This window comes from Cavia porcellus, unplaced genomic scaffold (assembly GCF_034190915.1).
Source record: "Cavia porcellus strain 051 isolate PalLab524CR breed Dunkin Hartley unplaced genomic scaffold, mCavPor4.1 scaffold_14, whole genome shotgun sequence".
NCBI lineage: Eukaryota > Metazoa > Chordata > Mammalia > Rodentia > Caviidae > Cavia > Cavia porcellus.
Window position 1 is genome coordinate 64,477,039 of NW_026947497.1, and position 14,852 is coordinate 64,491,890.

The window sequence follows — 14,852 nt, forward strand, 5'->3', positions numbered from 1 at the left end:
TCATTTACTGCAGGAGCATTTTATTGAACCCTCTCTGTGCTGCTTGAAGTTTCTGGACATGCGAAGGCGAGTTTGGCTGTCGGCCTGGGCAGAGGGGCTCGAGGGCTTACACAAAAGGAACTTCCCTCCTAGGGCACAGCTGCAGCTGGCAGAGCCACTGAATGGATGCTGGCTGGGGACACAGCAATGACACCATGTGGTGTGAGGGCCAAGTGAGCAAACCAGGAAGGATGCCTCTGCTCTGCAAAGCAGGGGCCTTCCTGGAGGAGGTGACTTCCCCACTGAGCCTTGTGGGAGAAACTGGATTTACAGATACCAGAAGGGCAGGCAGACCAGGTAGAGGTAGAAGATGTACAAAGAGGGGCTTAAGTTTGGGGTCACTAGTCTCTGGGCAGTGTAGGAAGGAGGTACTGCAGCCCAGCGCCGGACACAGGCTCCTCTCCCTTCTGGCCCTAGAAGTTGATCAGGATTTTGCTCAGGATGTTGAGGATGATATTTTACTTGGCCTTCCCATGCAGGTCCCTGACAGTGGGCAGCACTGTGGCTTTGGCCTCATGGAGCTATTTCTCCTGGCCCTCTGCGACCTCTGAGGCCTCAGCTTCCTCCGGGGCCTCTGCAACCTCAGAGGCCTCAGCTTCCTCCGGGGCCTCCGCAACCTCAGAGGCCTCAGCTTCCTCCGGGGCCTCCACAGCCTCAGAGGCCTCAGCTTTCTCCGGAGCCTCCGCAACCTCGGTTTGGTCTGGCTGTTCCAAGAAGCGTCCCTGTAGGGCCAGGCTGGGTGGTCAGGTCCCTTCCAGGGCCACTGTCCCTCCTGTCCCCTCCTCCTGACCACATGCCATTTCCCACTGGCTGCCCTGCAGGTGGGACACAGGAAGGGGACCTGGGACTCACCTGGTCCCGGCGCCCACAGTCTCGGTCACAACTGATAGTCAGGCTCCGCCGTAGCCGTACCTTGGAAAACAGGCCAGTGCAAATGCGCTCCTCCTGTGGGGACAGGAACAGGAGCTGGGTGCAGCAGCCACCCACGGCTCCAGCCCGGCCTCAGAGCCAAGGTGCAAGCCAGAGCCCGGAGCAGAATAAAGCAAAAATATGTTTTCTGGTTTGGGGGAGGGGGACCCTGGGGTTTAAACCCAGGATACTGAGCTATGCTCCCTGCCCAATAAGGGCATTTACTGTAGGATAACCAATAAGGTTATTCTTTTGTTTTGTTTTTGGTACCAGGGATCCAACTCATGACCTTGGGCTTGTAAGGTAGGTGCTTATGCCACTGAGCTAAATCCCCAGCCCCTTTCTAAGTGTTTTGTTTTCATTGCTGGAGATGGAACACAGGGCCTCAAATTTGCTAGGCAAGCACTAAACCACTGAGCTCACCCACAGCTTTTTTTTTTGGCTTTTTGTCTTTTTTGAGATGGGGTCTTGCTGTGCAGTTCAGGCTGGTCTTGAGCTCACTTTGTAGCATAGGCTGGTCTCGAACTCTCAATGATCCTCCCACCTCACCCTCCCCAGTGCTGGGATTACAGGCGTGAGCCACCATTTCCTGCTCAGCTTTTCTTTTTTTAAGACTGAGTCTGGCTATATTACTGAAACTGGGCTTGAAGTTTTGGATCCTTCTGCTTCAGCCTCCCAAATAGTTGGGATTACGGACATATGCTTTACTGATTTTTTTTTTTTTCTTTCTTTCTTTCTTTTTTTTTTGTCTTTTTGAGACAGGGTCTCTCTATGCAGTTCAAGCTGACCTTGAGCTCACTTTGTAGCCCAGGCTGGTCTCGAACTCACAATGATCCTCCTGCCTCAGCCTCCGAGTGCTGGGATTATAGGCATGAGCTACCATGCCTTTACTTGCTTTACTGATTTTTAAAAAAACACTGATCTTCCTAGGTGAATTATGGTCACATGTTTTAGTTTTTGTTTTCTTTACAGTATAAGAAAAGCAGCTAGAGGTATTGGATTGACCTGAGCTATCGAAGTCTCTCCAGATGGTAATTTTTAAAGTGTGTTGCTTTTATAATAAAGGTTTATGATAATTTATAAAAAGAAAAAAGGAATAAGAAAGGTTTGATTTTGCAAAAAGGCTTTCTTTCGGGGCTGGGGATTTAGCTCAGCGGCAAAAGCACCTGCCTTGGAAGCAGGTGGTCCTGAGTTTGATCCCAGTACCAATTAAAACAAAATTGGAAAAAAAAAAAAAAAGGCTTTCTTTCACATTCAGACCTCTGGCGAGGTGGCCCAGTGACAGGGCCCGTTGTGGCCTTGGGGCTAACTTACCCCACCCTCCTGGAAGGCGCAGCTTTCGGACTGTTGCAGTCTCTCCCAGGTGGAGATGCACACCGTCTGTCTAATCCTGAAGTTCAGCGGGACCCTGGCGGTAGAGTTCTAGAGAAGGACGTGACAGGAAGCTTGTGACCACCTCCCTCTCAGAGCCATGGCAGGAGCTGCAGGAGCTGGGGGAACCCTGTTGGCAGGGGCTTGGGCCCCACCAGGACCGGAGGCTCCTTTGGGTGCCTCTGTGGACAGGAGGTGCTTGGTTTTCAGAAAGAAGCCAAACCCTGCAGGCTTGCCCTTTCTGCCTTGGCCCCTCTGCAGCCTCACTTTGAAAGGAAGACTCTCTCCCCGAATGCTCCACTGCCCAGAGAGCGGGGCTGGGGGACAGGAGAGTCTGGGAACCCCGAAGGTGTAGTGGGACCAGGCCTGTTCCTTCCTGTCCCTGGAGCAACTCTCATAGTCCCTCAAGCCCAGGGCCTGACAGAGGCTGGAGCCCCATATTTGAATGAAGCCCCTTATTTCTCAGCCGAGCAGCTGTAGGCTGCAATTACAATCTTCAAGTGGAAAAAAATCTTTATTTTTTTGTTTTATTTTGAGACAGAGTCTCTCTATATATAGTTCAGGCTGGCCTTCAACTCCCTATATAACTCAGCCTGGTCTGCAACTCATGATACTCCTCCTGCCTCAGCCTTCCAGGTACTGAGATGACAGGTGTGTGCCACCACACCTGACTAAGAAACACTATTATAACAGTGGCTGATGTTACCAGTCACAGTGCCAGGCTCTCTCCTGCCCATCACCCACAGGTGCAGGGCTGGTGGCACCAGCTTCCCCACTGCCTGGTTCTGAGCCTGAGCCCCAGACACTCACCAACCTAAAAGGCAGGGTAGCTTCCACCAGGCGGAAGAGGGGCCTCCCCCGCTGCGCATCATTGTAGACCCTCAAGGCCTCAGTGATGATGTCCTCATAGCGCAGCCAGGGCTGGGTACGGCGCGCGCAGTACACCCCTGCCAAGGCCAACGTGAGGAGGAGTAACTTCCAGGCATCTGCCATGGTGCCCACTCTGACCCGCTGCTCACGCGGCCCCTTTTAGACTCCTCAGCTCACCTTGCCCAAGAGCGGCTGGCAACATGAAGGCTGGTGCCTTCCTGAAACAGGGCTGCTGCTTTGCGCAGCCGGGGAGCGAGGTTGGTCAATATTGCAAAATGCCATTGGCCAAGAAGCTTGGGTAACAGCCCAAGGCCCTGACTTGGGCCAAAACATCTGTGTACCCCTTCACACCAGACCCATGTCACCACCTGGAGGACTGTCCTGCTCTCCTAGGACTCCTCGTGTCTCGAAGTCTGGCTGTTCTGCCCGGAATCCGCAGCCTTAGAGAAGGACGGTTCCATGGCCAAGAGAGGATCCAATCCCAGGCTGTGCTCAGGCACCGAAAAGGAAAAAAAAAAAATTGGAAGCCAGGTGTGGCAATGCAGACCCACAGCCCAGCTCCCAGGAGGCCGAGGCAGAGTTTAGCTGAACTAGAGAACAAGACCCTCTCTCAAAATGCAAAACAAAATATTGGTTGCCAACCTTCAAAAATCTGGGGACCCAAACTTTGAAAAATCAAGATCTGACCATCCTGGCCACCTCAGCTGTGCAGTTGGTGGCCCCTTGGTGCCAGTCTGCTCTGGCCACTCCCTGCAGGAAGGCTCAGCATGGAAGGGGAACACAAGGGCCTCTGCCCCACTGAAGACGCCCACTTTCCTGGGCTCCTTTGCTAGTGAGCCTCAGCCCTTCTCTTCCTAACCAGCCCTGGGCCGAGGGGCTTTGGCTGTCCTAAAGGAGACTCAGAGACTAGGGAAGACAGCAACTGTCAGCCCCCCGGAAGCCTGCCAGTGGGGAAACTGAGGCACAGAGCGACTCATGATGCTTTCTCCCAAAAGCTAAGGGTGGAGGTGAGAGAGTCGGAGCTGGAAGTTAGGGGTGGGGACCAAGTCCAGTACCAGTCTCCATAGACAGAATGGGTCCTTGAGGACCCACATCTCATCTTCGAGTCCACAGACGCCTGATGCATAGTGGTGGCAGATTAGAATCAACCTAAATACACAACAGAAGCCAGTGTGTGGTGCACGCCTGTGATCCTGGCACTCAGGAGGCTGAGGCAGGAGGGTCACTGTGAGTTTGAGGCCATCCTATGATACACTGTGAGTTTAAGGCCATCCTGGAATATACAGAAGACCCTATCTCAAACCCCAGAAAGTGACTGTTAGTGCAGGTGTGTGTTCCCAGAATACAGGTCCTGCTTGTGGGAGCACAGAAGCTTTCTTCACAGTGATTGCATTCCTCCTAGATGGAGGAGCAAGGGTTCCGTGCAGCAGGTCTAATGGGAGCCTGGCTGGCAGGTTGCCTGACAGATGCAGTCTGTGCTGGTGCATGAGCCAGGCTTCTCACTCTGGAGCCGCAGGGGTGCTCGGGACAGCAGGATCTGTGTCTGTGTCTGTGTCCAGGGTCCATCATGGGATGTGAGCCAAGGAAGATGGGGCACACACCATGGAACTCTATGGACAGTGAAGCATTGGTTCCCGATGGGTCAATCCTGCCCCCCATTCCCAGGACAATTGTCAGTATCTGGGGACATTTCTAATTGTTCAATCATCATAACATAGAAGGTACTTTTGGCATGGAGTAGACAGAGGCCAGGAATGTTACTAAATATCCTCCCCAGGCAGAGAACATCACCTCAGAGCAAAGAACCCGCCCAGCCCCAAATGCAACAGTGCTTGCTCTAAAATAGAGCAAGAGACAAGGTGAACATAGAGAACAGGGTGGATCTATCCTTCAAGCCAGTTTGTGTGCGCTTCTTTGTGGCTTCCAGTACAGAGATGCAATGCAGGCAGGACGCAGGCCATCACTGGAGAAGGGGAGGGAGCAGCCCTCCTATCAAACCCTAAGTCCAGAGGTTTGAGGATGGAAGGCAGCAGTTGGTCCTGAGAGCCCTGTGGGAAGCAGAAGTATCATCTCACTGGCATTTATCTATTTGGGGCAAGTGGACTTTACAGATTAAGAGTTCAAATGATCAGGCTGGGGATTTAGCTCAGCAGCATAAGTGCCTGCCTTGTAAAGCAGGCAGTGGTGAGTTCGATCCCCGGTACCAATAAAAAGGAAAAAGACAAAAAAAAAAGTTCAAATGATCAAACTCTGAGCTCCATAAACGTATCTCCATACCTTGTCCCTTACTGTGGACCGAGGGCTAGAGCTGTGTGAGTCCTGCCTCTGCTTCAGAGTCACATAGACCTGGGTTCAAATCCCATCTCTGTCACTTCCCCAGTGCCTTATTTTCTCTGGAGTTCAGTTTTCTCGCCTGCAAAGGAGTAAGAAAGCTAAAGTGGAGAGGGGACTCTGGGCCAGCTTTTGAAGCAGAGGGAGCCACGGGTGTGGTGGCTTTACTGCGGCCACAGCCAAGACCCACAGCAGACATGTGGGGTGCCAACCTCAGCCAGAAAAGGATGAGGGGACCTCAACTAACCAGAAACACAGACCCTGGGCAGTTAAGACCATGCCCAGCTACCACGCTGGTAAGTAGAGGTCTGGGATTCCAGCCCCAGTTGGTGGTGTTCACTTTGCGGCTCTGCCTACAGAGGAGAGCCTGGGGCTGCTAGGAGCCAAGCTGCAGCTGTTGAGGACAGGGCCCCAGTATCCAGCAGGAAGTGTCCTGTAGACCCAACCAGAGTGCAGCTTCACCCTGGGGCTTGGAGTTGGGATGGCAACCGAAGTGGGCAGAGGTAAGGAGCACCCAGGGAAAAGTCCTGTTCCTCCAGGAGGTGGGAAATCCCACTCGGGCTGCAGTCCCACCCCGCAAGCACTGGTTCCCATCTAGTGCACACAGCTAGTGTGACAGGTCACCTGTGTCTCTTTCCCAGTGTCCCTGCAGCTTCTACCCCTCCCTGGAAAAGATGGGTGTTGTGGTGCATGCCTGTAACCCTATTACTTGGGAGGCTGAGGAAAGAGGATCACTGTGAGTTTGAAGCCCACCTGGGTTACATCATGGGACCCTGTCTTTAAAGAAAAAAAAAATGGCCAGAGCAAAGATTTTCATAAGGGCTGGAGAATTGTGCGGCAAAACACATCCCACTGTGGTTGGGCTTCCTATTGCAGAATGGGGTGGTCAGGAGGTGGACACAGATTTCAGAACCCTTGCCCAAGTGGCTGTGCCAAGTCCGGATGGGGAAAGCTCCCGTGACCACACACAGGTCCCATGGGGACACACACCTGAAGTTCCTAAACCAGTACCGGGGACATGGTTGTGCCACACCCTGCAGGGCGCAGTGGGTGGAGGTACACTGCCCAGCCTGGGGCGTCTCCCTGCAAGGGCCAGGCTGTCCTAAAGCTCCACATTTGCCAGTCCTGGCGGGTGTGCCTGGTGGGGGAGTCCTGAAGGCCTTCAACCTGGGGGCCCTCCCTACCAATGGCCTGAACTTGGGGGGTTTGTCCTAGGCAGGCACCTTCTTTTTTTTTTGTCTTTTTCATTTTTCATTTTTATCAGTACCAGGGATCGAACTCACGACTGCCAGCTTGCAAAGCAGGCGCTTATGCCGCTGAGCTAAATCCCCAGTCCCGGCACCCTCTTCTTAATAAACCCTCTTCTGCTCCCTTTCCAGTTACAGACGCCAGTACACAAGGGTCCTTTGCCAGAGAATTAAGACTGGTCTAGAACAGAAAAACCGCAGTTCCCATTCTGTAGGGTTTGGCATGGCCAGGGCATCTGGGATTGCAGCAGCACCTTGGCTTGGTGCCCTCTGCCAGCTGAGACCCCTGCAGCTGGGGAGGGGGTTTGATTGCATGTGTGGTCCTCAAATGGCTCTGACCTCCCTGCTTCTCTGCAGTCCTAGACATTAGAGCCTTTCTAGGGGAGAAAGTATCCAATGTTCTGGGATTCCTGGAGCGTCCAGAACCCTCTCAAGAGCGGTGCTCCTTTGCTACCTTGCTGAGACAGGCCCCCACCTCTCTAGTTTTTTTGTTTGAGCTATGCAGGTTAGGTTGATTCTGAACTCACTGGGCAACCAGGGCGGGCTACACCGTGATCCTCCCAAGTGTGAGGCCAGGAGAGGCCCCTCCCTTGTTTTCCAACCATCTCCCCTGGCCCTCCTGTTTGGTGCTTTGCTTGTTCTTCCTGGTTACCCCTGGTACTCTGGAGCAGGACTGTGGAGGTCGTGCACAGCCAGCCAGCAGTGAACTTGGGACAGAGGACTCAAGGGTATCAGCCTGAGCAGATAAACCAGGGGGTGCCCACCTTCAGCCCCATCTGCATAGAGGAGTGTGGATCTGCACAGAGGAGTGTGGATGTTACCCCACATCCGTGTGTGTGTGTGTGTGTGTGTGTGTGTGTGTAGTACTTGATTTAATTTTTTCTTAATTTGGTAGGGTAGGCATGATGCCTCTGTCCTGGAATCCCAGCATGGGAGCCTGAGGCAAAAGAGCTGCTGCCAGTTTGAGGCTAATCTGGGGTGTAGAATGAGTTTGAGCCCAGCCTGGATGAAAATGTGAGACCCCATCTCACATAAAACATGAGAGAGGAAGGAGGAAGTAAAATAAAACACTTCCTTACTTGGATCATGAAAGTAATCCACACCCATCACGGGCTTTGTGTAGCACTATTATGGACTGTGTATACTCTGCAGCCTGGAAATGGCCCTCTGGGGTGATTTGCTTTGCAGTTCCCTGTTTGCTAATGAGGAGACATCTTTCCAAGTACTTCTGCCTGTTCCTGTAAGATTCTATCCATGCCATTGCATTGTCTCTTGAGAATTTAGGAAATTCTTCATCTCTGCCAGACAGTGATTCTTTCTGGTTATGACTTACAAATATCTTCTCCCAGCTGGGTCTCCTCAGTTCTCTTTCTCCATGTACCCTCCTCATCATTTTGCATGTACCCTCCATCATTTTTCTCTGCAGTATGGGGAGTTGAACCCAGGACCGTTGCCTGTGAGCCAAGCTCTCTACCACTGAACTACATTCCCAGACCTTTGATTAAATTTTACTTTGACACAGGGCTCAGGCTGGCCTCCAACTTGTGACCTTCTTGTCTCAGCCTCCCGAGTAACTGGGATTACAGACATGTGCCACCACTCCTAGCCTCTTTTAACTTTTTATTTCAACATAAATACGTATTTGCACAGAAAAGTTGCATGGAGAGTGCAAAGAAGTCCTGAATGCCCTCCGTGTCAATTCCCCACAAGCCTTTTAGATTTGCCCCCTCTCTCTGTGCACACACACACCTTTCCTGAGCCCATGTAAGAGTTTTGCTCTAAAATACTTCAGTGAATATAAAAAAAAATACTTCAGTGAATATTTCATAAAAATAAAAACAAAACCTTCTTCTATATGGAAGCATTGCCTCTGAACAGTGATCCAAATCAGCAAGTTTACTCTGATCATTATCCCACCTACAGAATTCACCAATTGTCTTAGTAATGTCCTTTGGAGCAAATGAAAATCTTGTATCAAGTGTTATATTTGGTTGTTCTGTCTGTCTGTCTGTCTCTCTCTTCAGTATCAGGGATTGAACCCAGGACCTTTACACTGAGCTACATAAATCCCCAACCCTTTTAAAATTCTTAAATTTTTATTTTTTATTTTTGTGTTTTTCTTTTTTATCGGTACTAGGGATCGAACTCATGACTGCCTGCTTGCAAGGCAGGCGTTTATGCCGCTGAGCTAAATCCCCAGCCTCAAAATTCTTAAATTTTGAGACAGGGTCTTGCTAAGTCCCTAAGTTACCCAGCCTGGGCTCCAACTTGAGATCTTCCTGTCTCAACTTCCTAGGGTACTGGGAGGTTGTGGTGTCTCTTTAAGGTCCTTTATTCTGGAGCAGCATTTCTCTGAGTGTCCCGATGCTGGTACTTTGGAAATGACAAGTCTGTTATGTCACAGTCAGCCCCTCAGTGTGTTCTTTTCTCAAGCAACTTTTTTTTTCTTTTTCTTTCTGAGACAGGGTCTTGCTATGCAGTTCAGGCTGAAGCAGGGAAGACACCATGAGGCTCTGTGACTGCCCTGGCCTGTCCTCCTCAAATGCACTGTTCTGTGTCCACTGATTCCGGAATAGTCCCCAAATAGCAATGTTCTAATTTTTTTTTTTTTTTTTTGTCTTTTTATCGGTACCAGGGATCGAACTCACGACTGCCTGCTCGCAAGGTAGGCACTTATGCCGCTGAGCTAAATCCCCAGCCCCTGCAATTTTCTAATTTTATCCACATTTGCACAAATATTAGTTGACTTTTTATAGTACAAAAGGATTTTACCCCTTCTACTCTTTTATTTATACCTATGTAAACTTATATATTCTCCTATTCAATGGGTTATAGTTCTTACTATCTTTATTTTTATTTATAATTAATTTTTTTTTTGTCTTTTTCCTTTTCCTTTTTATCAGTACTGGGGATCAAACTCACGACTGCCTACTTTCTAGGCAGGCGTTTATGCCTGCTGAGCTAAATCCCCAGCCCCAATTAATTCCTTTTTGAGACAGGGTCTTACTCTGTAGCAACCTGGCCCCAAACTCACAGTTATCAATCCTCCTGCTGAGGGAGGAGGATCACCTCTGCCAGATGGTGATTCTGTTTATGAATTACAAATATCTTCTCCCAGCTGGTTCTCCTCAGTTCTCTTTCTCCATATACCCTCCATCATTTTGCTGAGGCCTCCTGAGTGCTGGGATTACAGGCTTGCGCCACCATGCCCAACTTCAAAATCTTGTTTGAGATCCTTTCCTACTTGAGTTAACAACAACAACAAAAAATCCTATTGCTTCTCCAAAAAAGTCAGAAATCTGCCTTTCTTATGTTGTCAGGTACCCGGAATTAATATTTCATGATTTTTTTTTTTTTTTTTGGCTTTTTCCCTAGCCCAACATTTCATGTTTTTACTGAGCTATATAACATATGTACAAAAACAATGCTCAAAACAAGCATGCTGCTTGGTTTCTTTTCCCAAAGTGAACAAACTCCTGTTAGCAGTCCCCTGGTTAAAACAGGACACCCATGGAGTTCTAAGAGCCCCTTTGTGTCTCTGCTGCAGATCTCTGCTCAGTCCCCTTCCCCAGGGTGGCCACTCTTATGTCTTCAGAACCCCTGGAGACATGGTGTGAGGCAGGACTCACAGTAGGGTTCTCTAGAGAAATGGTAGCAACAGGAAAAACAGATCAAGAAAATGGCTCACAGAACTGTGGGCTTGGCAGGTCCAAAGCAATTAGGGACAGCTGGCAGCTGGAAGTGTGGGTATGAGCTGATATCACAGTCCCAAAGCAGAATTTCTTCTCCTAAGGACTCTGGTCACTGGCTTAGGACCCTGTTAATCTAGAATGAGAGCAAAGAAGCTATTCCAAAATAAAGTCCCACGCACAGACACTGTATATTGTTTTTCCAGCTGAGTTATATGGCCAGCCCTTAACATTCAGAAACAACTCAACTCTAAACAGACTCCCACTTACTTTCTCCCAGGCATGTGTGGCTGGCCTGCACTGTTGACTCAGTGGTCCCCTGCTTCTCAGGGGCCTGTGTTCCCCCCAGGGGAGCCATCAAGTGGCTGCTGTGGATGCCTTGGGTCCTTTACTCCCCATGTATAGATCTTTGGGGTTTATGCCATTCGCCTCCCCCTGCTTCAGCTTTTCTTCTTGCCAGTGGTTGCTGCCTCTCAGTGTACTGTCTGCTCCTTCTCTGGCTGCTGTCCCTCCCCTTTCACCAGGCTGTGGCCTCACGGGCACAGAGGTCTTTGCCTGTTTTGTTCAGTAGCCACAGTTTGTAGGATGCTGTGGGTGTTGAGCAAATGTCTGGTCCATACTTGAACTGCAGTGGAGAAACCCACGACCCTCCTGGACTTTTACATTCACTTGCTGCTGGGAGATCCGGGGCACTTCCCCCAGCCTGGCTCAGTTTCTGCGTTGGCAACCTGGGTGACAGTATCTGCGCGTCACATTAACATTTCGTGTTTTTACTGAGCTATATAACATATGTACAAGAAACAATGCTCAAAACAAGCATGAGTGTGATCAGGGAGTTGTCTGGAGGAAAGGGGCGGCTTCCCCAGGCTGAATGTGGTGCTTCTGCCCCCTTGCGGTGGGGCCAACTCTCCACAGTATCACTGAAGCCTCTGCTTCCTCTGATTCCCAGCCCTGCTGGGGCAAGGAGTGGGGGGGGGGGGCAGGGTGGGGTGGAATATGCGCATCAGGAGGGCACCTGGGTCCCGGAGACAAAGCCTTTGTAGGTCCATCTCACTAGCTCAGCTGCAAGCATTCCTAGTTCTGCTGTACCTAGCACAGCTTTCTCATGCTGATTACAGGGATGTAAGCCTTAAGGAAAAGCGATGGATCAAAATACGGCATGAAACTGATGCCCTTGTACATGCAAAGGCTTATCAAGCTTTCAATTTAGACATTTGTCCGGGAACTGGGCCATCAGGTCCTTATTCCTATAGGAATAAACTGAAGTCACGAACAGACTTGTTGCTCGAATCTCCCAAACTGATCAGAATGTGACAGTTGACAATTGGTTTACTGGCTTCCAGTTAATATTATATTTGCTAGCAGAGCACAGGTTGACCAGTGCAGAAACTACAGAGGAACAAAGCAGAAAATCCAAATGAAATGTTGAAATTTGGGGGGGCGGGTTGGTACTGGGGATTGAACTCATGACCTCATGCTTGCCAGGAAGGTGCTTACACCCCTGAACTAAATCCATGGCGCCAAAATGTTGAAATTTCTTTCTTTTGGGGTGGGGGAGTTCTGGGTATGGAACTCATGACCTCATACTTGCCAGGTAAGCACTTGTACTGTCTGAGCTAAATCCCCAACCTGAAATGTTGAAATTTCAAAACAGGGGGCTGGGGATTTAGCTCAGCGGCATAAGCGCCTGCCTTGCAAGCAGGCAGTCGTGAGTTTGATCCCTGGTACCGATAAAAACGAAAAAGACCAAAAAAAAAAAAAAAAAAAAAAAGAAATTTCAAAACAGAAAATTGTATAGTACAATCTTTGGATTTCAGAAAGATGTAACACTAGAGTCTGTGCCTAGATCCTCAATCTCCCAAGTGGGTGCACAGCGAAGGCCCAAAGGAATGAGATAAGAGGCATGATATTTAGGGTTCCAAGAGGACTAAAATCCTTTGCAGAGCTCGTAACTCTGCTAGCCAGCCAACCAACTGACTCTGGGCAGCCTCAGGAGTTGAGTGGAAAACACAAGAAACCTGAGCAGGATCTTGGGAGGGGTTCAAGAACCCCTCAGAGCAACAGACAAAGCTAATTAAGGAAAACTGTCCAGAAAGTCTCCAGGTGGCCTCAGCTGTTGTCTATCTTGCCCCAAGGCATTCTCCTTGTTCAATCATGCCCAGCCACACTGCAGCCTCACATGTGTGTTCAGCTTCAACGGCTCCAAGAACTGCTGATGCCAAGATTTCGGCACTATGCAAATATTGACAGGGAAACAGCAACAGAAGGAAACTTTCACAGCAAAACCAAAGAGGGAGTACTCAGGAGGCTGTGGCAGGAGGATCCTTGTGAGTTTGAGGCCAGCCTGGGCTACAAAGTGAGCTCAAGGCCAGCCTGAACAGAGCAAGACCCTGTCTCAAAAAGACCCCCCACACACCAAAAAAAACCCAAAGGTGGAGCAGATGTTTTTGATGAGTTATGCAGCATCTATGATGTCACTTGAAACAAAGCACAGGTCAGTGGTGGTTTTACTCGATCCTAAATGTGTGGCATAAATAGTTTGATAATTTACAAAGAAAATAGTAAGTGCAAAATGTCATACAGAAAAATTTTTAGACTATTTTAGATTAGCTGGAGCTCCTAAGATATCATTTAAAGCAGACAAAAAATGCTTCTGCCTAGGGAACTACACAAAAAACTGGTGCACACACACTGGTGAGCTGACAGGTAAACAGGCAGGCACAGCATCTTGAACACCTATTACAACAGGAAAACGAAGATCTCGTGGTTTTTTTTTTTTCTCTTTTTACCGGTACTGGGGATAGAACTCATGACCACCTGCTTGTAAGGCAGGTGCTTACGCCACTTGAGCTAAATCCCAAGCCCCAACAAAGAAGATCTCAACTGTGCCCTATAACAAAGAACAGGAAAACAAAACACGTGCTATGAATGGGAGGGTGCTTGTGTGTGGAACACGCAGTTATTCACGGGAAGAGGCCTTGGTGTGAGGGCTGAGCAAAGCTTGTTTCTGTGGCTGCCTTCTGCTTGTGTCTACACTGCAGTTCACGTGGCTTTTTATTTTCGATGTTCTCCTTCAGTTTGTGAGCTTGTAAACAGCTGATGTGAGAGTGCTGATGTCTGCTCTGGGCATTCATTACGTACCTGATGCTGTATTTTATCCATGTTTTATTTCCCTAAGCGCATGTTGTACGATAGAGTAGGAAGGTCCCAGCAAAACAGGGAGAGAAGAGAGGTGACAAGACTGCCACACAGGAAAGGAAAGCTAAGCTAGGCACACATGCTGTCAGTGCAAGCGGGGTGGGTGCATGGCACACACAGCTGTTCTGTGTGAAGACTGCCGTGGTGCGGCAGCTGAAGCAAGCCTGTTTTGATGGTGGAGTTCTATTGGTGCTTTGATTGCCGTTCCTAGAGGAATCTAGCTCTGATGCTATCTTTTAGGTTTTGTGAGGAAGTACACAGCTAATGTGAAATGCTGTCTATGCAAATGCACAGTGCATTCTAAGAATTTAATAATTTATTTTATTGATAGCCTATGTTCCTGCTAATTACGTACTGTGTAGCACAGTGAGAGCCTGACCAAACAGTGAGACCTCTGAGATGTCAGATGTGCCCTCAAAAGGGCCAGGAGAGCAGAGAGACGTGCTGTCAGCGTAAGCAGTGTGCGTGTGTGGAAGGTGCTGCTGTCACATGTGCAGAAGCTCAGGTGTGACCACCGAAGTAAAGATGATTTTTTTTGTAGTGTGCCATTGGTGTTTTCATTGTAGTTCACACGGGAATTTATTTCTGATGTCCTTTTCTAGACTCCGTACACCAAAAACCAGCGGTTGTTGAAAATGTTGGTTTTATACACAATAAAAATTAAACACTCAATTTATTTTTGTGACATTTTTTCTTGTCAAATACTCATTGCTTAGAATCATGTTTATGCACCTTGATGACAAACTTCAGCCATATACTCTGATAATATACCTGGAACTTTAGGCTGGACTCCAGAAGTGCCCTTCGGAGCAATGGGCTCCAATTCTAGAAGACAGTGAGGCACAGGGGAGAAAGGGGAGGGAGCCAAAGGTGTCACTGTATGGAGCCCATGAGGTGGGAACCCATCTGCCTGGCTGCTCTGAATCCTGGAGCCTGGCCAGAACTACTCCCCCACTCCTGCACTGGGGACTGACCCCAGGGCCTTTGCACGGAGCTACATGCCAGCTCTTTTCATTTTTGTTCTTTTCATTTTCTTAATAAGCACACTGTTTTACTAATAAGCGCATGTTTGCAGGACATGATCACATTCATTGTGGGGAAGGGGTACATGTACACAACACCTTTATTCTTTTTGCATCCCCCTCCCTTCCCTTCTATACCCTTCTTCTCTTTGTCCCAGCTTGTTTGTTTTGAGACA

The 14,852-nt window shown here is 49.2% G+C and overlaps 1 protein-coding gene across 4 annotated transcripts in view; it reads right to left on the bottom strand.

The window, feature by feature from the left end:
- LOC100723758 (15 kDa protein B-like) overlaps positions 1–14,852 on the bottom strand; it is a 16,605-nt gene continuing 1,753 nt past the window's right edge. The window contains exons 2-9 of one of the 4 annotated variants that reach the window (XM_063261083.1): positions 5,467–5,602; positions 4,245–5,237; positions 3,558–3,675; positions 3,367–3,421; positions 3,130–3,266; positions 2,263–2,370; positions 892–984; positions 1–761 (exon numbers count right to left, since the gene is read on the bottom strand). In XM_063261083.1, the coding sequence (XP_063117153.1) occupies positions 561–761; positions 892–984; positions 2,263–2,370; positions 3,130–3,266; positions 3,367–3,391 (564 nt within the window). In that variant the 5' untranslated portion in view covers positions 3,392–3,421; positions 3,558–3,675; positions 4,245–5,237; positions 5,467–5,602 and the 3' untranslated portion in view covers positions 1–560. The other 3 variants (XM_063261084.1, XM_063261085.1, XM_063261082.1) reach the window with 3 other exon arrangements.